At 40.2% G+C, this 22985-nt stretch overlaps 1 protein-coding gene across 1 annotated transcript in view; it reads right to left on the reverse strand.

Moving 5' to 3' along the window:
* LOC122807241 overlaps positions 1-22985 on the reverse strand; it is a 1134459-nt gene that overhangs the window by 228543 nt on the left and 882931 nt on the right. Inside the window, exon 7 of the mRNA XM_044078325.1 lies at positions 7610-7909. Within this exon, the coding sequence (XP_043934260.1) occupies positions 7610-7909 (300 nt within the window). The remainder of the gene's footprint in view (positions 1-7609; positions 7910-22985) is intronic.

Below are 22985 nucleotides of genomic sequence, written 5' to 3' on the forward strand. Positions count from 1 at the left end.
AGTCCCAAGAAGCCAAAGGTTCCTGTAAAGATGGTCTCAGTAAAGTGGCTCCTCTCAAGAAAGTTTTACATAACTTATGCGACATAAGGTTAACATTTGGAGATCCCAAATAAAAATGTGAGATAGCTGCCAATTGTACTTTGATGGTGGCTGCGGCAGATCCCTGCTGAAAAAGCTCCGAAAGGAATTCCAGAATTACGGGAACAGGAGCGGTGTAAGGATCCACTTTCATTTTCTGTGCCCAAATAGAGAACCTTTTCCATTTACTGTCATACAGCCTTCTGGTTGATGGTTTATGCGAGGATAAAAGAATATGGGACACTGATGATGAAACATCATGAAGCCTGACTAGAGATGGAATTGGAGCAGCCAAGCTGTCAATTTGAGGATGTGGAGAGAGGGGTGTAGCGAACCCGACATGTGGGTCAATAGATCTGGAACTGGGTTCAGGATCCAAGGATCGTCCAGGAGAAGAGGCTCGAGGAAGGGGAACCAGACCTGACGAGGCCAGTAAGGAGCAATGAGGATTAACTTGCTTCCCAGTCGGTTGGCTTTCTGTATCACTTTGGGGATAAGAGGGAATGGAGGAAAGGCATAGAGAAGTCCCGTGGGCCAATCGTGGACCAGTGCGTCTCTGGGTGCTTTCCGCAGAAGGGGAATTAGGGAAAAATAACTGCTGCACTTGGCACTGACTGGACTGGCAAAAAGGTCACAGCAAGGTTGTCCCCATTTTCGGAAAATCTGTTCCACTATTTCCCGTTTCAGAGACCACTCATGGGGCAGCAAGATTGCCCGGCTCAGCTTCTCGGCTATCACGTTGGTTGTCCCTGGAATGTGCATTGCCACCAGAAAGTGCTGGGAAGAAATCACCCATTTCCAAACTCGCATGGCCTCTCGACAAAGTGGGTAAGATCTGGTACCGCCCTGTTTGTTGATATACCACACAACCGACATGTTGTCCGATTGTATCGCAATCATCCCTGGACGAAGAAGGTCCTGAAGTGCTTGCAACACGAGAAGCACTGCTCTCATCTCCAGAACGTTGATATGCAGATGAGCCTCGTGTTCTTGCCATGTACCGTGGACAGTCCTGCCAAAATAATCCCCCCCCCACACCCAATCTGGGAGGCATCCGTGGTCACAGTGGCAACGGGTTGGGCAGGCACAAAGGGAGCTCCCGTGAACAAGTTGTTGGGGGCTATCCACCAACGAAGGACCTTTTTGCATGATTCTGTCAGCAGAATAGGGTGATTCAGCGGTAGATATTGGAACGACCACTTGGAGAACAGGAGCCATTGAAGGATTCTCATATGCATCCTGGCTAAAGTTATTAACAGAATGGTTGAGGCCATCGTTCCAAGAAGTTGAAGACTCCACTTTGCTCTGACATTCCGAAGCGGGAGAAGTCGCTGAACTAGTAAGATGAGGTTTTGTGCTCCTTTGGCGAGAAGACGAACTGTCATATCCACTATGTCTACCTCTGTGCCTATAAAAATCACAGATTGCGAGGTCAGTAATGCAGATTTTTCCCAATTTATGGAGATCCCTAGTTGAGCATAAAGCTGGATGGTGGCGTCCCTGTTTTGGAGAAGTAGATGCCTGGTGGGGGCGGTCAGGAGCCAGTCATCCAAATACGGAAACACCTGGAATCACTGATGTCTCAGGTGAGCTGTCACTACTGCCATGCATTTGGTGAACACCCTGGGGGCTGTGGTGAGACCAAAGGGCAGAGCATGAAAACTCCAACTATTCTCTGTCTCATATCGCCTACTTAGAGGCAATCTCTGCTTGACTTGCAAAGCCATGTCTGACCCAGCTCTGTTAGAAATGTTGCATCCAAAGAAATCCCAATCCCTCTGCCCCACACGCTCCAGAGACCTCAACCTCATTACCACAATCAACAGAACATGCTGGAGGGACAGATTCATAACCCAGAGACTGCCCATGCTGTGGAATAGACTTTCTATACATGTCAAGCAGAGCACCTCACTGACCCTCTTCAAGAGAAATCTTGATGAGTGGATGGGAAACAGAAAATTCACCCCAGGGATCACTCCAGTGGCTTTACTTGACAGAGGCACTGGGAACTAAGGTCGGGTGGCACGATGCCAATCCAATGGGTTAGGCTTGTAAAGGCCTCAGGGCCATTAGCCTAGTACACACCTATACACTTATGAACCTATGATACTATTATACATTTTTTGGCATTTAGTTTTAGTCCATGGCTCTGACACTAGTTGTTTGTCTGTGGCAGCCCTTCCTGGAGACCATTAGTGTCAGTGTGGGATTCAACGACAGCTCATAGTTTGCAATCATCTCCAAAATTAGTCAGCCAGAGACCAATGATATTAGCCTTGAGTTCAGAGAAATAAATGCCAAAAAGATGTGCTTTAAGGACTGATCCCTGAGAGACTCCACTTGTGAATAGCCTCTTTGTAGAGGTGGACTCCCCAATTCTAACTTCCTGGGTCTTGTCTGTAAGCCATTTGGCTATCCATTGGATGACACATGGGTGTGAACCCAACATCTTGAGTTTGTCAAGAGCGCCCAAGTGGGGTACTGTGTCAAATGCCTTGGCCAGGTCAAGGTAGGCAGTGTGAACCATTTTGCCCTCTTCCATTGCTTTGGTGACCCTCTCAAAGAAGTCCACCAGGTTGAGTAGGCACGACTTGCCCTTTTGTCGAAACCAGACTGGGTTGGGTCCAGTATCTGGAGGTTTACTATATCACTAATGCTCATTTCCATGTAAATTCTTTTCATGGCTTTACATATAAAACTAGGGGTCTGTAGATAGTCCACCTTGGTGCAGAGGGATGACTGTTGCTGTTCTCCATTCATGAGGCATGATGCCTGTTTGGAGGATACAGTTAAATAGCAATTCCAGACGGCCTGATAGGTCATGTTTCATGGTATTTAAAAAGCATCCTGGGATATTGTCTGGGCCCACTGATGCAGTGTTCTTGGCCTTAGAGACAGTATTAAGGACCTGTTCCCTAATGACAGCAGGGGGAGTTATATTTGATGGTATTTCCTGACAGAAGGTTGAGGGGGGAGAGAGAGGGGTAAAGTTGGAGCTGAATTTATCAGCCAACAGGTATCTTCTAGCTCAGTACAGATGGTTCCATTTAGAATGAGCTCTGCACACAATAGTGTATTGCGTTTGAGGCTGCAGACATAGTTAAAGAATGCCTTGTGGTTGTCCTTGGCCTGAGAGGCCAAATGTACCTCAAATTTGGCTTTAATAGACTATTTGTCCTCTGAGTTGTTTATTTAGTTTGATGAGTGGTTTGATCCTGCTGGGTGCTGCACCTCCTAATTTTTGCCATGATTTTCTTCCTTCTGTTATACAACCTACTGATTTTGTGATTCCACCAGGGTGGCTTGTTTTTGAGTTAGTTCTGTACTTCTTCCTGGTGGGTACAATTGCCTCTTTGCAGCTATTAACATGCTTGTACAGGGTTTCTGTGAACCGTTCTGCATAGGTAGAAGTGTTCTCAGGGTTTATGGGGGCTTGAAACTTTGCCAGGTTATTACTTAACAGCAGGAGGTTAGCCTTAAGAGTAGTTCCTGAATATTCCAGGTTTAGCTGGGGTTCCAGTTTTATTTTTACTTCAAAGGAGACAATTTTGTGGTCTGACATTACCAGGGAGGACATTACTGTAGGGGGTGTGAAGCACTCTCCCACATTAGGGAGGACCACATCCAGTATAGTTGCACCCCTGGTTGGCAAACTGACTATCTGGTCTAGGGAGTTTGTGTTTACAAAATCTAGGAACCTCTGTGCCTGTACGTTTGGTGTCATATAGGATTCACAGTTAATACTGGGATAATTAAAGTCACCCATGAATATGGTATCTGGTTGGATGAGTAGGGTTTCCAATACGTTTGAATTCTTGGCATGGGTTTCCTGGGTCATAGAGAGGGAACTTTAACTTGTAAGGAAGTGGTATTGGATTTTGCCTATGGTGATTTGAACACAGAACAGCTCAAGTACATTTAAATGCTCTTCATTCCTATAGCATTCAGTGGCTGAAGCTGCTGTGTATTATCACTGTCTTCTACCCCTACCTAAATTCCTGCACCGAGGCATCTGTTCCCAGCTGCCACAAATACAATGTAATTTAAAAACAGGCCCCTATGCTGGATATTCAGCATCAATAAACTAGGAAAACCATTGGCTCTAGCAAAATAAACAAAATAAATAAATAAAGAAAGAAAGAAAGAAAGAAAGAAAGAACAAAGGTGAAGGGTCAAAACCTGCAAAGAAACATACAAACTTAACAACATTACATCATCCAAAGGCAACCACGAAAAGGTTTTTTAACTACATCAGGAATCTTACAAATTACATTAACACACCATGCTCAAAAACAAGGGCACCACCTACTCTGACCCAGTGGAACTTGCAAGCATGCTAGAAGACAACTCAAGCTTCTCCCCTCTCTCCCACCCCATCTTCCCCCTCAGTAACATGCCCTCTGATTTCCTCCAATCAAGTCCTTGAAACTGTCTCTAAAACTAAGAATTTCTAGCTTTAGGAGTTCAGATAGCATATATTGTTGTTTCCTAGACAGTATGAAGCACTGCCCCCATTGACCCCCTAATGAACCTATTCAGTCTTAGGTATCTGAATGAGGCATGTACCTGAGGTCAATGTCTATTGTTATTCCTTTCCACAAAGGAGGCCCTGCACCTGAGCCTGGAAACAGCAGGCCAGTTTCCCTGTTAGTACAATTTGTTCAATAATGGAATGCATAATCATGGAATTTATAAATAATGATACTGACGGCTTACAGACCTTTGACCCAGACCTATTTGACCTCTAAAAGGCAGATCGTGCCTCCTAAACATGGTGGATTTTTTTTATAAGGTCACAAAGGCAATGGACAAAGACAAGTCTGTGTACACTGCCTGCTTAGATCTGGCTATAGCTTTAGGTTCTATCCCTCACTCTGGCACTACAGACAAACTGTTACAATTGATTATAAACCATATGTAACTTGGTAGATAGCAATCTGTATTAAGTCAGGGTTGGTAGCACAATCTTATATAACAGACTTATCAGCAGTGAAAGTCCCCAGGGGTCCAAGCTGAGACCATTACCCTTTAACATCTACTTCGTCCATATCAAAGCCAATGCCAAGGGCCTCTGGTTAACTAAGTTTGCTAACAACTGCAAGCTTGAAGAAGTCAGCAACTCACTGGAAGTTATTCATATCCTCCAAAAAGCTCTAACTCTCATGGTGCCAGGACCAAGGCTTAAGTTACTGTGCATTTGCAGAAAAAAATGTAGTACTGTACTCTTTTGCAAAGAGGAACACCCCTGCTCCTACCACATTAAAAGCATCTCTCTCAAAACAGATATTGTCATTAGAGACACAGGCATATCCACAGACAATGAACTTTAGTCTGACCACAATATATATGGAAAAGCATTAGGAAGCCCTTTTAACTAGAATTAGCTACCACTAGTCGCAAATCCTCTAGATTATAAAGAAAGTCAGTTTTCCCTTATACTTCCTCATATGGATCATCCCCAAATATAAAGTCCCCTATACCTGGATAGATTTACCATTCTATCAGGAAAAAACTCAATTTCTTCAAAAAGAAAATCTTAGGTATGAGCTCCATAAGTTATGCAGAATAACTAAAAGCCCTGTCTCTCTACTCTGTCTCTTACAGACTTCTGTGGACTGACCTCTGACTGGCGTACAAGGCAGCAAATGACCTTGTCCTGCAAATTTTTCTACATGTTTATAAACCTGGCATCATCACACATAGCTCATTAAGGACCTAAATCTTCAGCGCTGAATAAACAAAACCTGATAGCATGACAGACATCACTCCCAGAGAACCCACTATTTATGGAGTAAGCTTCCTATTCATATCAAAGAAAGCAGTTCCCTAACTTTATTTAACAATAACTTCCACGAGTGGATGGAGATCTGTAAATTCACACCTGATTTTGACCCCTCACCCTTAAGGATAGAAGAAAAAATTCCAGTGGCTATTCTGCAAATGGCCTACTATTGCCTAGTGTGCACTTATGAGTTCTCTTCACTTGTTGTAGGTATTATTTTACAATAAGCTTCTACTAACCAGCAACAATAGAAGAATGCACGATCTGAAATATGTCACATGCATTTTGAATCTATTTAATAAGCTTGTGTGTTTTATTTACTGAAACATCTGGCTTTTGGGATAGTCAGCTTGGTCTCTTACTTCTTTTTCTGTGCAATTTTCATTTCTGACTTTGTTTTCAATTGGAAGAAGTATAAAAGCACTACAGTACTTGTTCTCCCAAGGAAGAGATTTGCAGCCTACTGAGTGTGAAGTACCTCAGCTGGTGACACACTTCACTCCATGATGACAGGTACTGAATCAGCTGTCTGTGACATCACATCCTCATTCACTGAATCAATGGCAAAAAGTTGTGTTAATATGTATTTACCAAATAAGGCAAATTTACTCCAGGTATTGTACATCGTGCTAACTATTCAGCATTTATGAGCCATTTCCTATTAATTCATAACTTAACCATGACCATTTCTACCTGCAACCTGCACTTGGTTCTTTACTAAATATATACTCATTTATGTGGGTTAGAATATTACAGACTGGTATGTTTGTTTGTCTTTTTGGCTTTTCCTGGTTAGGGGTCGCCACAGCAGAACTCCGGTCCGCTAATGATTGGCAGTCGATTTTTATGGTGCCGAGTTGCCAGCCCGACACCGAACCTTCAGCGAAGGCACTCCCATTCACGCATGTCTTTCGGAGGCCACTCGACCATGGGGAGGACATGCAGACTCCACACAGAAGGCACTCCAGCCAAGAATCGAATGGGAGAATCTCTTGCTGTGAGGCAAGAACGCTACTGCTGTTCCACTGCATCATTCATCCATTCATGCGTGTCACTAATTAGATGACGAGGCATTTGGCTACCTTAAGAGAGTTACAGACTGGTATACTTAGTACTTTATTGTGCTCTATACCTATGCTTTGCATTACTGGAATAACTACTATCCTTAATTATTACAATAGTACTGCTGCAATGCCTACATTTGTGTTTGTGTTCAGACAAATGCAGAGCCCAGATAAAGCAGTGCTGTACTCAGAATCAGAGCTATAGCTAGCTAGCTTGCACTCAGGGCAGTTCCCCAGACTGGTAGTGTCCATTCAACTCAATAAAGAGGAGCAAAAAAAAACAATGTAACTAGCAAGTTGCTACAGTTGTTAGCAGACACTGACATTCTACCACAACTGCAAATGAAGTATCAGAATTCAGTTAGCTGCCAATCATTCTCCCTAACAGTTTGCACCTGGGGCACCTCCCCCTTTTCCCAGCTCTAATTTTGGTACTGCTCAGAACTCAGTCACTCAATCAATGATCAATGAATCAATAAAATTAATGAATTAATTAATAACAAAATGAATTCTGGATGCCTAACACAAACCAGTTGGAAGATGTATGTTGGAAACCCACTACAGCAGAATTAAAAAAAAAAGTTGTTGTGTATCCCTTGCTCCAATTCCCTTGGATATCGTTTGATCTCACTCTACTTTTCTGGAATGCAATATTTTCTTATCAGTTTTTAACATGCTCACTTACCCCATAAAATAAGGCCGAAAAATTTCATTACTTGCGTCTGATTTTGCAAGACTGCTTCAGCTTGATATACACCTTCATCGTCACATTTTAACTGCTCAATTCTTAAAGATCCAGTTGAATTTTTAAATTTTAGCCTAGGATTTGTCTGTGGTTCAGGGCCGGCTGTATCATGTCCATAAGTAAATATTGTGTTGTCAGGTTCTGAAGGTCCAAATTTCCATTCACTTCTTTGCACAACTGATTCTGTTTTCAAACAGAAACGTGCCTCATTTGTGAGACACCCATTTATGGTTTGACATTCTGTAAAAGAATTGCATACAAGAATGAAAAAAATGTTCTGTACATATAACAGAGGCATCTTCTTTGCATTATAACACAGAGCGTTACTGATTTAATTATTTACCTTTTACTACAGTTCATTAAAAAGTTGGTTAATCCATTAACAGCTGTCCTTCTAACAGATTATCCAGAAGCCTAATGCTTCAGCAAAAGATGACAATTTGTTATTTTTTTGTTATCGAATTGGCTAATACATTGCAAATACAAGTGCTGAATTCTACCTTACATAATGATAAGCTGCATAACAATATAGAAAACAGAACAAAAACCTGAGACCAAATAGTCATTAAATTAGACATCTGTTACTGATCTTAACACTAGAGCTTAATGGCATACTCTAGTAGCTGCGTTCATAACATCTTGGCTTCAGTTTTCTTGTGTCGTTACATGGCCTATTATCAAACAGCTAAAGATCCTCTTTTACGATAGAACTGCTTATCTTCTGTGTCTGATTCTTCAACAGGGGAGACAATCCCAACAGGAAAAACAAAGATACCCCATGCTAGTGTTAACTTTTCTACTGAGAGGTCTAAAACTTCCATTCATTCATCTTCTGGGGGTGAGTCAGAATCTATGCCAGCATCAACTTGACGTAAGGCAAAGCAAAAAATTCTGGATAGGATGTTCCTATACACACATGTAGAGAGCACAAACATACAATCATTAACTCATCTACCTACATGTTTTACATGTTCTTGTAATGATCATAGCATATAGACACACACGCACGTGCATGCCCACACATACTCACATGTACACGGCATACTACAAAACAAATACGTAATAGGTAAATATTACACAGTGCAATGCAAAACACTCAAATCCAAATAAATACCTTCATAGGTAACTATTAAGCTAGCTGCCTTTATGGACTATTATAAGCCTAGTTAATTCCCCTTCCAAAGGTGATAATCAAACCATATATCTTGTGATAGAGGGGTAAACACTTTAACCATACAAACAACCCCAAAGATTATACGGTACTTACGTATTATCGCAACCAGATTTTCACGATAATACCGCTTGCTTCCCGATATGTGAATGTAAACAGAAATGCATGCAGAATCACACTGACAAAGTGAACTTTATGAAAAAACATTGTTTAGATAGGAAAAACTATATAAAATTTAAGAAATGAGTGCTTGTTTCAAGCTATGCTGCTTCCCGACATCATGTCACTGAAAATACATTTTCTACAACAGTTACGTGTAAGACACGTTCCATGTCCAGAAATATGTTGCCCAAACCATCCGGAAGACATCCACAAGTATGCTATCCACAACATCCAGAAAACATTGTAAAAGTAACTACTATCCAAAACAAAAAATAAATCTGGTGCTGTCACATACTACATACATGTTTTTCATAGTACCACCTAACACCACATGTCACATTAACTTTAGCCTCCGATTTACAAGACCTTTATCTCCCACATGTCACATTAACTTTAGCCTCCATCACATTGTTTACTCTGTTATTCCCGTTAACTGAAATTATGTTCATTTGTAAAATAAAAGCAGTTATTTACACAAAAAATGTGCTGATCCAAATTTCTTATTCTCATAGAAATGTATAGCCAATTTTGTAACAATCCTTGTCGCAGTACGGCAGCAGTACAAACATTTCCCAGGCGTCCTCGATTCATTTCCTGCAGTACGGCAGCAGTACAAACAAACATTTCCCAGGCGTCCTCGATTCATTTCCTGCAGTTTGACAGCAGTGCAACCAATTTAGAAGTATGCAAAACAAGATTCACATTTCCACATTCATTTAGGTTACGAATTTGGGACTAACTAGGTTGTACCCACAGAAAACATCACATCCAACCATATGTTCACTCCCACAATCTGTTTTTGGCCCAACAAGCGTATTATCGCAACTGCGAAAATCTGGTTGCGATAATACGTAAGTCGATTATACTGTCCCAGATGGGATTCAAACCCAGAATCCCTGGCTTAGGAAGTTAATGACTTATCCATTTGGCCACTGGGGCCTTAAAAGACATGAGAAAGTCCACCATACATGAAATTCATATGTATTAATAGCTAAGTACTAAGCTCTCTGCCCTTGTAGTCCATTTTAATTCTAGCCAGTTTCCTTTTAAAAGTGAAATTCAAACAATGACTGCAACAATTTGTCTTATGTTTTGTGACTCTGAATCATTTAGGAAAAACAGGTTATTGGAAATCAGAACAAGCCAGAGAGAGGTCTGACAGACTCTTCCCTAGTCTGTTAGCCACATTGAAATTACTTTAAGGCAAACGGATTCAGTAGCTAACCTGATATTACTTAAGAAACCTCAGACCCATTCAGTTACATTAACTGATTCAGCTGCTTTTTGACTGACGCCTTACTTGACAAACATGACAGGACAGGCTTGATGCAGTGTTTACATTCAGAGAAGTAATCCTCAGACCATTCTTTAAGCCAAGCAGATAAGGTTAGAATCAGTAAATGACTTAGGTAAATGTTGGCTTGGTGTATGTCTCAAGTACAGAATTCTGCCACTCTGTGTTTCTCAAGTGGAACAATTAAACGGTTCCTCTCTTTGGGCAGTGTGTGGTAAAATAAATCAGCTGTGGATTTCTTTCTTTTTTTACATTTAGTAAATTAATCCTTTTATTTGATGCCTCAAATAAGCTGTTTCTAATCTGTTTGTTTTTGAGTGCCATTACACTAATTCGAGAGAAAATCTGCTCGGATTGTCCTTAACAAAGATTGTCCCACAAAACAGCAGACTGAGCCACTTGGCTATCTTTCAAGTAGCCTTGACAAAAACAACAGCCTAAAGATGCATAAACCACTTAGACAAGAAAACTGGTGATATAGTTAAAAGTTGAGGTATTTTAACTGTAATAAATATTTAGACCAGGTGTCACTTCATCTTACTATTTTACAACAAAAACATTACATTCTAGAAAGCTGTCACAAAAAACACATGACAGAAAAAGGTTTTGTGTTCATAGGTAAGTAACAGGCTAGCTGTCCTTGTGGGCCATTAATAACCTTGTTCAATTCTCTTCCAAATGTGAGAATCAAACCTTGTATCTTGTGCCTGTGAGATAAACAACTTAACTGTTAACACTAAGCCTTAACTTCATTTTGACAGTAATGCTTCAGAGATCAGTTAAGTAGGATAACAGAGGTAGGTGTGAAAGCTTATATAATATGAAGAGTGTAAACAGTGTTACAAAACAAAGCCAGCACTACTCAATACATTTGACAGTTAAGAGATAGTGTGATTTTGATAAATAAATAATATACAAACATGCAGGCAAAAACTGTCACTATAGATTCCAAGTCTTCAGTCTTTTGATACAGACATGGATGGTCACTGTCTGACTCCACAGTGAAACACATGGGCATCTACATTCAATTGGGACTAGAAACTGAAGTTGGTTTTGTCTCCACGTGGTTGGTGAGAAGGTGTATGATGTACACCAAATTATTATTCTACACCAAGAACACTTATACAAGAACAGTAAGATGTAAGGGTTTATGACATGCATATTTGAAATAAAATGACTTAATCAGGTAAGAAAGGAAATTTCAGAAGAGCTACAAAAAGCATAAGAATTTATAGAGTTAAAGTAATCTAGTTTGTCTCCATAATGCAGAGGATTAAACCTGTTATTATGGACCAGACGACTCAGGATTGACTAGATGCATTGATGCAGGAGGGATCGGACTGGGAACAGGATGGGAGTGAGAGGCTCATACCGGCTTTGCCATCCTACGGAGAGGCACAGGGTCTATCCAGACTTGCAGCAATAACAACATTAGTAGCCAGGAGGTTGCGCATAAAAGGAAGCATGCATGTACCTTCCAAAGGCAGCAAGTGAGAACTCACAAACCTTCCACAGAGTGGGAGGGGGGTTGGGCACACTGACCAGCAGCAGTACGGTGCTGCACCAGTGTCCATGATCTTCTTACAGTCCCCAGGCATGGTTCGGGTTAAGCCTGGGAAGGCTAATGTGGATCCAGCAGATGGAAAGCTATGGGGAGGGGGAGCAAAAAAACAAAAAGAGTTAAAACAATCAACAGCGCTCAACACGTAGACATTGGTCAGACCTCCAAAAGGAAAAAATGCTGAACCCTCAACCAAGCACAAAGTACACAAAAAAGTGCTTACTCTGTCACCTCTGTTGGCACCGAGGGATAAAGCCATGATCATGGCTCAGGTGACCTGAATTTGGTTAGTGGTTGGGATAACTGTTGGTGGGGAGAGAAAGGAATGATGACACACTGCCTGGTCACAGTTTACCTGTTGGTGGGGAAAGAATGAATGATGACACACTGCCTGGGCACAGTTTACCTGTTGGTGGGGAGGGAATGAATGATGACACACTGCCTGGTCACAGTTTACCTGTTGGTGGGGACTGAATGAATGATGACACACTGCCTGGTCACAGTTTACCTGTTGGTGGGGAGGGAATGAATGATGACACACTGCCTGGTCACAGTTTACCTGTTGGTGGGGAAAGAATGAATGATGTCACACTGCCTGGTCACAGTTTACCTGTTGGTGGGGAGGGAATGAATGATGACACACTGCCTGGTCACAGTTTACCTGTTGTTGGGGAGGGAATGAATGATGACACACTGCCTGGTCACAGTTTACCTGTTGGTGGGGACTGAATGAATGATGACAAACTGCCTGGTCGCAGTTTATCTGTTGGTGGGGAGGGAATGAATAATGACACACTGCCTGGTCACAGTTTACCTGTTGGTGGGAAAAGAATGAATGATGACACACTGCCTGGGCACAGTTTACCTGTTGGTGGGGAAAGAATGAATGATGACACACTGCCTGGTCACAGTTTACCTGTTGGTGGGGATGGAATGAATGATGACACACTGCCTGGTCACAGTTTACCTGTTGGTGGGGAGGGAATGAATGATGACACACTGCCTGGTCACAGTTTACCTATTGGTGGGGACTGAATGAATGATGACACACTGCCTGGTCACAGTTTACCTGTTGGTGGGGAGGGAATGAATGATGACACACTGCCTGGTCACAGTTTACCTGTTGGTGGGGAAAGAATGAATGATGACACACTGCCTGGGCACAGTTTACCTGTTGGTGGGGAAAGAATGAATGATGACACACTGCCTGGGCACAGTTTATCTGTTGGTGGGGAGGGAAATGAATGATGACACACTGCCTGGGCACAGTTTACCTGTTGGTGGGGAGGGAATGAATGATGACACACAGCCTGGGCACAGTTTACCTGTTGGTGGGGAGGAAAAGGAATTATGAGGCTGTGCCTGGTCACAGTTTACCTGTTGGTGGGGAGGGAATGAATGATGACACACTGCCTGGTCACAGTTTACCTGTTGGTGGGGAGGGAATGAATGATGACACACTGCCTGGTCACAGTTTACCTGTTGGTAGGGGAGGGAATGAATGATGACACACTGCCTGGTCACAGTTTACCTGTTGGTGGGGAGGGAATGAATGATGACACACTGCCTGGTCACAGTTTACCTGTTGGTGGGGAGGGAATGAATGATGACACACTGCCTGGTCACAGTTTACCTGTTGGTGGGGAGGGAATGAATGATGACACACTGCCTGATCACAGTTTACCTGTTGGTGGGGAGGGAATGAATGATGACACACTGCCTGGGTACAGTTTACCTGTTGGTGGGGAGGGAATGAATGATGACACACTGCCTGGGCACAGTTTACCTGTTGGTGGGGAGGGAATGAATGATGACACACTGCCTGGGCACAGTTTACCTGTTGGTGGGGAGGGAATGAATGATGACACACTGCCTGGGCACAGTTTACCTGTTGGTGGGGAGGGAATGAATGATGACACACTGCCTGGGCACAGTTTACCTGTTGGTGGAGAGGGAATGAATGATGACACACTGCCTAGTTACAGTTTACTTGGTGGGGAGGGAAAGGAATTATGAGGCTGTGCCTGGTCACAGTTTACCTGTTGGTAGGGAGGGAATGAATGATGAGGCTGTGCCCTGTCACAGTTTCTGGGGGGGGGGGCAGAGGGATGGGGACAGGGATGATGTGCAGGCAGTAGGGGGTAACTTTGATGTAGCTGTAGTAAAGACCAGGAACTTAGGTGGACATATGGGCTGGGTGACTGGAGGGTCCTGTAAGGTGCTGCCAATCCTAAAGCTTGGGGCAGGGATGTTCCCAAGGCCATAGCACATATCCTGTTACAGAAAGTGAACAATATTTTGTCAGGAATACCTACGCAAAAGGGATATGACTTATTAAAATGGCTTCCAAAACAGAAAAGACATTCATAATGCAGAAATGACATCAGTAGGTTAAAAGGTTCACATATTACTGAAACCAGTGTTCAGGCCTAAAGCCCAACAAACTCCAAAATATTAGTCATGGGATGGTCAAAGGTACTAAGGTATATAATGACACAATTGTTTTATTCCAAAGGTGTGGAACATCATAACTTTCAGCAAATCTCAAAGGAAAGTTATTTTTTGTAGAGGGAAAGCCTCCCTGCACATCCCACAACCCTCAAACCTATATATAACTACCTACTCTCAGGTTTGAAAACAGTGGATAAAAAAGATGAATTCTCTGTCAGCGAAAGTTGTTCTTGCCCATATTTCTCAATTCAATTGGCACAATTTTAAAGAAGTGGGAAGAGACTAAACAAAAAATAATATAAAACATGAGAAGATGGTAGCTCTATATTATGACTATGGATGGTAAGATAAAAGCAGTACATGCGTTTTTAGTTCCTTTATTTTTATACATAGGTCAGGCCTATGTTTATCAACCATAACAACACACAAATGTTGACATGCTTAATTTTGACAACAACTAAAATAAAATAAAAAAAATTAAAAACAAAAGTTGACTTGTATGCCCCTCACCCCCCCCCCCAAATTTATATTCTAACTACAAACAATACCATGGAAAGGGCACATTCCTCAAACTTGTTAATGCAGCAACCTTGCTCACATGTTGACCATCTGTTTAGCTGAACAGACTGTGTCAAACAAAGCAGATGTCAGCTGTACCTATATTCGTCTTATTTAGTGGCTCACATAAAAATATACATATGTATATAAAACTCAAGCAGAAAGTTATAAATCAAAATGGAATGAAATGATAACGAAACGGGGGGGGGGGGGATCAAGAAATAATGAGACAATAGCATTTTGGATGTGATATTCCCTTAAGGAGAATAACAACAACCATGCAGAATATTAGACTAATAAGGAACAGAAAGTAATCTGAAAACTAAGTAAACACGGGAATGGAGGATGGACATTTTATTAATAGGGATGATTGCAAATAGATGAGAAGGGGGAGTTGGAATTTACTGGAGAAAATCAGCAAAGTAACCAAGGCATCGGGAGTGCATATCTAGGAGGTAATGGTAACAGAGTTGGATAAAGCCAAACAAAAGTTTGGACTGTGTGTAAGAGACTGCACTCCCTACCAGGCAATGGTAACAGAGTTGGATAAAGCCAAACAAAAGTTTGGACCATATGTAAGAGACTGCACTCCCTACCAGGCAATGGTAACAGAGTTGGATAAAGCCAAACAAAAGTTTGGACCGTGTGTAAGAGACAGCACTCCCTACCAGGTAATGGTAACAGAGTTGGATAAAGCCAAACAAAAGTTTGGACTGTGAGTAAGAGACTGTACTCCCTACCAGGCAATGGTAACAGAGTTGGATAAAGCCAAACAAAAGTTTGGACCGTGTGTAAGAGACTGCACTCCCTACCAGGGATTGATAACAGAGTTGGATAAAGCCAAACAAAAGTTTGGACCGTGTGTAAGAGACTGCACTCCCTACCAGGGATTGATAACAGAGTTGGATAAAGCCAAACAAAAGTTTGGACCATATGTAAGAGACTGCACTCCCTACCAGGTAATGGTAACAGAGTTGGATAAAGCCAAACAAAAGTTTGGACCATATGTAAGATACAGCATTCCCTACCAGGTAATGGTAACAGAGTTGGATAAAGCCAAACAAAAGTTTGGACTGTGTGTAAGAGACTGCACTCCCTACCAGGCAATGGTAACAGAGTTGGATAAAGCCAAACAAAGTTTGGACCATATGTAAGAGACTGCACTCCCTACCAGGCAATGGTAACAGAGTTGGATAAAGCCAAACAAAAGTTTGGACCGTGTGTAAGAGACTGCACTCCCTACCAGGGATTGATAACAGAGTTGGATAAAGCCAAACAAAAGTTTGGACCGTGTGTAAGAGACTGCACTCCCTACCAGGGACTGATAACAGAGTTGGATAAAGCCAAACAAAAGTTTGGACCATATGTAAGAGACTGCACTCCCTACCAGGTAATGGTAACAGAGTTGGATAAAGCCAAACAAAAGTTTGGACCATATGTAAGAGACTGCACTCCCTACCAGGTAATGGTAACAGAGTTGGATAAAGCCAAACAAAAGTTTGGACCATATGTAAGAGACTGCACTCCCTACTAGGTAATGGTAACAGAGTTGGATAAAGCCAAACAAAAGTTTGGACCATATGTAAGAGACTGCACTCCCTACCAGGTAATGGTAACAGAGTTGGATAAAGCCAAACAAAAGTTTGGACCATATGTAAGATACAGCATTCCCTACCAGGTAATGGTAACAGAGTTGGATAAAGCCAAACAAAAGTTTGGACTGTGTGTAAGAGACTGCACTCCCTACCAGGTAATGGTAACAGAGTTGGATAAAGCCAAACAAAAGTTTGGACCATATGTAAGATACAGCATTCCCTACCAGGTAATGGTAACAGAGTTGGATAAAGCCAAACAAAAGTTTGGACCATATGTAAGAGACTGCACTCCCTACCAGGTAATGGTAACTGAGTACAGGTAAAGAGAAAGGGGTAAGGGAGCGCTAAGTGAAAGACCAGCTATATTTGAGTTTTTAACTGAGTCTTCATCTGAAGCTACTTTTATAAAAAAGGGATGCTTAGTAGGGTATTTAAAGTAGTACATAGTAATTATGAGAGTCAATCAGAAATGGTTCAAAAAGATTGGGAGTGAGACTGGAAGGGAAATTTGCAAAGGAATAGTAGGAAGACATCTGTTTGGTTCCCAAGTATGTAACAAAGTCTACAAGGTTTAGGATTTTCCACACGGAATTGTCTAAAAGGTATTTTGTGCCCCAAGCAGGATTCAAAGAATGTTTCCTCAGGTAGATGGCAAATGCCAGTGGTGTGATTAGAAAGAGAGAGAGGTGTTTTTCTGGGAATGTAACTAGTTGGTGGATTTTAAAAATTCCCTATAGTGTACTGTATAAAACTTCCATACACATAACCTAAAATCCAACTATGCTCAAAATTACAAATAACATTAATAGATGCATATAATGTAATACATTTAATCATAAAATAAAAATAATAACACATGCAGCGCATATATAAATATAACGTGCAAGCAGTAACAGATTTGAAACTTTTCGTTAGAAAGGTTAGCTTGAAGCTAATCGTTAAAGATAACGGTTCAATAATGCCTAAATGTAGGAAATTGAGTGTATTTTCACCGATATTATGTCCGATACTGTCTGCTTTCTCGAATATTGTTGAAAGTGAATTGAGAGCATTTTATAAGAAGAGATGTAAAAAAGGAGTGTATAATTTAACACACTCTGAATATATGGCTATGAAAGAATTGCAAAAGAATGATGGAATTGTCATAAAACAGGCAGATAAAGGGGGAGCACTAGTTTTAATGGACAGGATATGGTATATGTCGAATTTTAAAGATTTTTTGAGTGATGTGTCTACATTTAGAAAAATTTCTTATAATGAAGTTAAAAAGCATATAGCAAATATAAATATGTCAATTTATGAATTACAACTTAATATCGATATAGATATTGATTTATTTAATTATTTGAGTGTACCCTGCCCTAGAATACCGCAGATTTATGGTATCCCCAAGATTCATAAAGATCTGATGAATCAACCACTTAGACCAATTGTTTCAGGGGGTGGTTGGCTTACACAACCCATCTCAAAGTATCTACAGACAATTCTAGGTGTGTACCTGAATAGATGTTCTACAGTGTTAAAACATACTAATAGTTTTTTGCAAGAATTACATAATTGGTGTGTGAATAACAGTAAGCAGAGTTATGTACTGGTATCTTTGGATATAACTTCATTATTCACAGTTATACCCAATGAATATGGTGTAAATGCAATTCGTGATTTCCTAATAAATGAAGTTAAAATGAGTGCTAGGGAAACTGAAAATGTTTGTGCCCTGCTCGAAATGGTGTTATTGAACAATATTTTTTATTTTTGATGATGAGCCATACTTACAGCTTCACAGGCGTAGCAATGGGTACCCCCATATGCTAACATAGTGTTATATGAATGGGAAAAACGAGCGATACTTAGTGGAATAAATGAGATGAATATAAATGTTAAATTCTACAAAAGGTTCGTGGACGATTGTTTTTTGCTTTGGGGGGGGCACTTTACTGGAATTGAATGATTATGTAAAGTATCTTAATGAGACAAGTGAATTTTTAAGGTTCAAGATGACAGCATCAGAACAAAGTATACATTTTTTGGATGTATATCTATATAGGAATGGGGATAAGTAAGAATCCACTATATAAAAAAAAGTGGATGCATCTAGATATATTAATAGAGATAGTATGCATGCCCCACATACCTTTAAAGGTATACTGAAGGCCCAATTAATAAGAACTAGTAAATTGAATACTACAGACGCCAAATTTGAGGAGCAAGTTAAGGAGATGATGCAGGAATTCCGGAGAAGTGGTTATTCTGAATATATTATTAATAAGGTTTATAAAGAGGTAGTGAATGGGAGAGGCCTGTCTTCAATGGAGGGTTAGGTAGTAATGAATTATCGAAATGTGGGGATAAAATGGTTAGATACCTCACCACATTTAACTTGAATACTGATGCTATATGTAATATAGTGGAGAGAAATTGGACGATTTTAATGGCAATGCCAGAAATTAAGTTAATTGTAGGTGATAGACCATCTTATGCATATAGAAATTCAGAGACCCTTAAACAAAAATTCTGCTATAAAGATTTTAAGCAGATAAATAAACAAACACAAAAAAGAGTAGGCACAATGAAATGTTATAATTGCACTTGTTGTGATGATCTGTATGAAGTTGAACATAGTTTTATGCACCCCATTAGTAAGGAGGTTTATAATATCAAAGCTTTAACTAATTGTAATGAAGTACAGGTGGTTTATTTGGCTACATGCACAGCCTGTACATTGTTCTATGTAGGTAAAACCACCAGAAAGTTAAAGGAGAGGATCATAGAACATAAATCAGAGATAAGAAGACAAGTATTAACAAATGCTTTGAGCAAACATATTGTGGAAGAAGGTGAGAAACATAAATTTAAGTTTAGGGTTATGTGCACTGTTGAGATAGGAGTAAGGAGGGGAGGCATGAATAATACATTGGAGCTGAAAGAGTATGACTGGATTGTTAGATTACAAGCAGATGTAAAACCTGGTCTCAATAATGCTGTTAGTCTTATGCCAATATTGTTGAAAAGACAGAGAGAGCATTTGATTTTATTAATTATGGATGGATGTTATATTTATATATGCACTGCATGTGTTATTATTTTTATTTTATGATTAAATGTATTACATTATATGCATCTATTAATGTTATTTGTAATTTTGGCTATAGTGTACTGTCAGAAATATTGTTGGAACAAATGAATGTAACTAAGGAATTATTCTTTTGAGCTGGGATCTACAATCTGAATTACTTACATAAAGTTTTTTTATTTATTTATTTTTTTTAAGTTTAATGTTACTGGCTGCCAAGACAGCAATTACAACAAAATGGAAATTAAACTGTAAGCTGGCAGTAACTTACGTACTGAATGTTGTAGCAGAGATAAAACAATCGGAGGCGGGTTCTTTAGAAAAGGAAAGGAGCAAATTACATAGAAATAAATGAGTCTGCATGCCCTCCCCGTGGTCAAGTGGCCTCCGAAAGACATGCATGAATGGGCGTGCCTTCGCTGAAGGCTGGGCGTCGGGCTGGCAACTTGGCACCATAAAAAAATCTACTGCCAATCATTAGCATACCGAAATTCTGCTGTGGCGACCCCTAACCGACAAAAGACAAACATGAGGAAGAGAAAGACATAAGAAAAGGCAGGAAGTGTGCAAATCATGTACAGCTGGAGTGAATGTAAAGTGCTAAAACAAAACATATATTTATACTGCATGAAAATAATAATAAAAAGAATGATGTTATGGGTGGTTTTCTTTTACATTGCTGTATGTGTACCCATGTCACTTTTTTACAAATATCATGCTTAATAAAGGTGTTTACAAAAGATTAGAATGGGAAATGGACCTGCTGAGAGAAAGGACAGACAATTAACGTAAAACTCTTCAAGCAAACAGAACTGCATGTCAAAAAGTCTTCCAACAAAATCATTCCTGGTTTTCCAGGAAGAAAAAATCAAAAACAACTAAGACATCTTTATGAATATTCCAGGCAAATAATAAAAAACATTGCAAAGAAGCCGAGCCAAATGATATATTTTTTGCACGAGGAGACAAAACAGGGAAATAATAAAAAAGGGAAAACCTAGAACTTTGTCAGAACACTAAGTGAACTAACATGGACAAAAACATACATTTATTTTTTCATCTTGTTTCCTATTACTTACATTAAAAAATACTGCAAAGTTACCTTGGAAATGCTAGTGTTGTTCAACAGTAAATATCAACTGTTATAAAATAAACATAAAATACACTTGTTATGTGTTGTATATGGAATTTTTAGAATAACAATATACTACAAAACCAAAATGATGTACTAGTAAAAATGAGAGAAGATTTTAAGGAAAAAATTAAAAAAAAAAATGTAACCATGATATACTATGTATAACTAAGTCCCCACTGTTAGGTACATCATTAACATCTAGGATACACTGTCTGCCATACTGTGTAACCATGACATATAATGTATACCAATGTCCCTACTGTTAGGTGCATCATTACCATCTACGATACACTGTGTGCCAAACTGTGTAACTACGTTATATTGTGTATATCAAAGTCCCCACTGTTAGGTACATCATTAACATCTATGATACATTTCATGCCAATACTGTGTAACCATGATATATGATCTATACCCATGTCCCCACTGTTAGGTACATCATTAACATCTAGGATACATTGTTTGCCATACTGTGTAACCATGATATATGATGTATACCCATGTCCCCACTGTTAGGTACATCATTAACATCTAGGATACATTGTTTGCCATACTGTATAACCATGATATATGATGTATACCCATGTCCCCACTGTTAGGTACATCATTACCATCTACAATACACTATGTGCCAAACTGTGTAACTATGATATATTGTGTATATCAAAGTCCCTTCTGTTAGGTACATCATTACCATCTACGATACACTGTATGCCAATACTGTGTAACCATGACATATGACGTAGACCAAAGTCCCCACTATTAGGCACATCATTACCATCTACGATATACTGTTTGCCATACTTTGTAACCATGATCTATGATGTATAGCCATGTCCCCACTGTTAGGTACATCATTAACATCTAGGATACATTGTATGCCAATACTGTGTAACTATGATATATGACGTAGACCAAAGTCCCCACTGTTAGGCACATCATAACCATCTACGATACATTGTATGCCATACTGTGTAACCATGACATATGACGTAGACCAAAGTCCCCACTGTTAGGCACATCATTACCATCTACGATACACTGTTTGCCATACTGTGTAACCATGATATATGATATATAGCCATGTCCCCACTGTTAGGTACATCATTAACATCTAGGATACATTGTATGCCAATACTGTGTAACCATGACATATGACGTAGACCAAAGTCCCCACTGTTAGGCACATCATTACCAGCTAGGATACACTGTGTGCCATACAGTGTAACCATGACACATGACGTAGACCAAAGTCCCCACTGTTAGGTGCATCATTACCAGCTAGGATACACAGTGTGCCATACTGTGTAACCATGACACATGACGTAGACCAAAGTCCCCACTGTTAGGCACATCATTACCAGCTAGGATACACTGTGTGCCATACTGTGTAAACATGACATATGACGTAGACCAAAGTCCCCACTGTTAGGCACATCATTACCAGCTAGGGTACACTGTGTGCCATACTGTGTAACCATGACATATGATGTAGAACAAAGTCCCCACTGTTAGGCACATCATTACCAGCTAGGGTACACTGTGTGCCACACTGTGTAACCATGACATATGACGTAGACAAGTCCCCACTGTTAGGTACATCATTACCAGTTAGGGTACACTGTGTGCCGTACCTTCTGGTCTCCTTCCCAATCTTTTCTAACCACTTTTGACTGACTGTTATACTTACCATGTAATATTTTGTATATCCAATTAACTACACCCTTTTCACAACATCAGGTTCAGGTGAAGAGTCTATTAAAAACTCAAATATAGCTGGTCCTTCACTAAGTACTCCCATATCCCTTTTTCTTTACTTATACTCTGTTACCATTGCCTGGTAGGGAATGCAGTCTCTTACATATGGTCCAAACTTTTGTTTGGCTTTATCCAACTCTGTTACCATTACTTCCCTGGTTATGCACTCCCGACGCCTTGGTTCCTTTGCTGATTTTCTCCAGTAAATTCCAACTCCCCCTTCTTGCCTATTTGCAATCATCCCTATTAATAAACATGCCCTTTCTCCATTCCAGTGTTTACTTAGTTTTCAGATTACTTTCTGTTCCTTATTAATTTAATATTCTCCATGTCTGTTGTCATTCTCCTTAAGGGTCTACATCCGAAATCCTACTCTCTCCTTACTTCGTGCCCCCCCCCCATTTCATTATCATTTCTTCCCATATTGATTTATAACTTTTTGCTTGAGTTTTATAGTCATGTGTATTTTTTACAGGAGCCACTAAGTAAGGTGAATGTAGGTACAGCTGACATTTGTCCAGCTAAACAGATGGTCAACAGGTGAGCAAGGCTGCTACA

Source organism: Protopterus annectens, chromosome 7.part0 (genome assembly GCF_019279795.1).
Source record: "Protopterus annectens isolate FY-2018-M chromosome 7.part0, PAN1.0, whole genome shotgun sequence".
Lineage (NCBI taxonomy): Eukaryota > Metazoa > Chordata > Ceratodontiformes > Protopteridae > Protopterus > Protopterus annectens.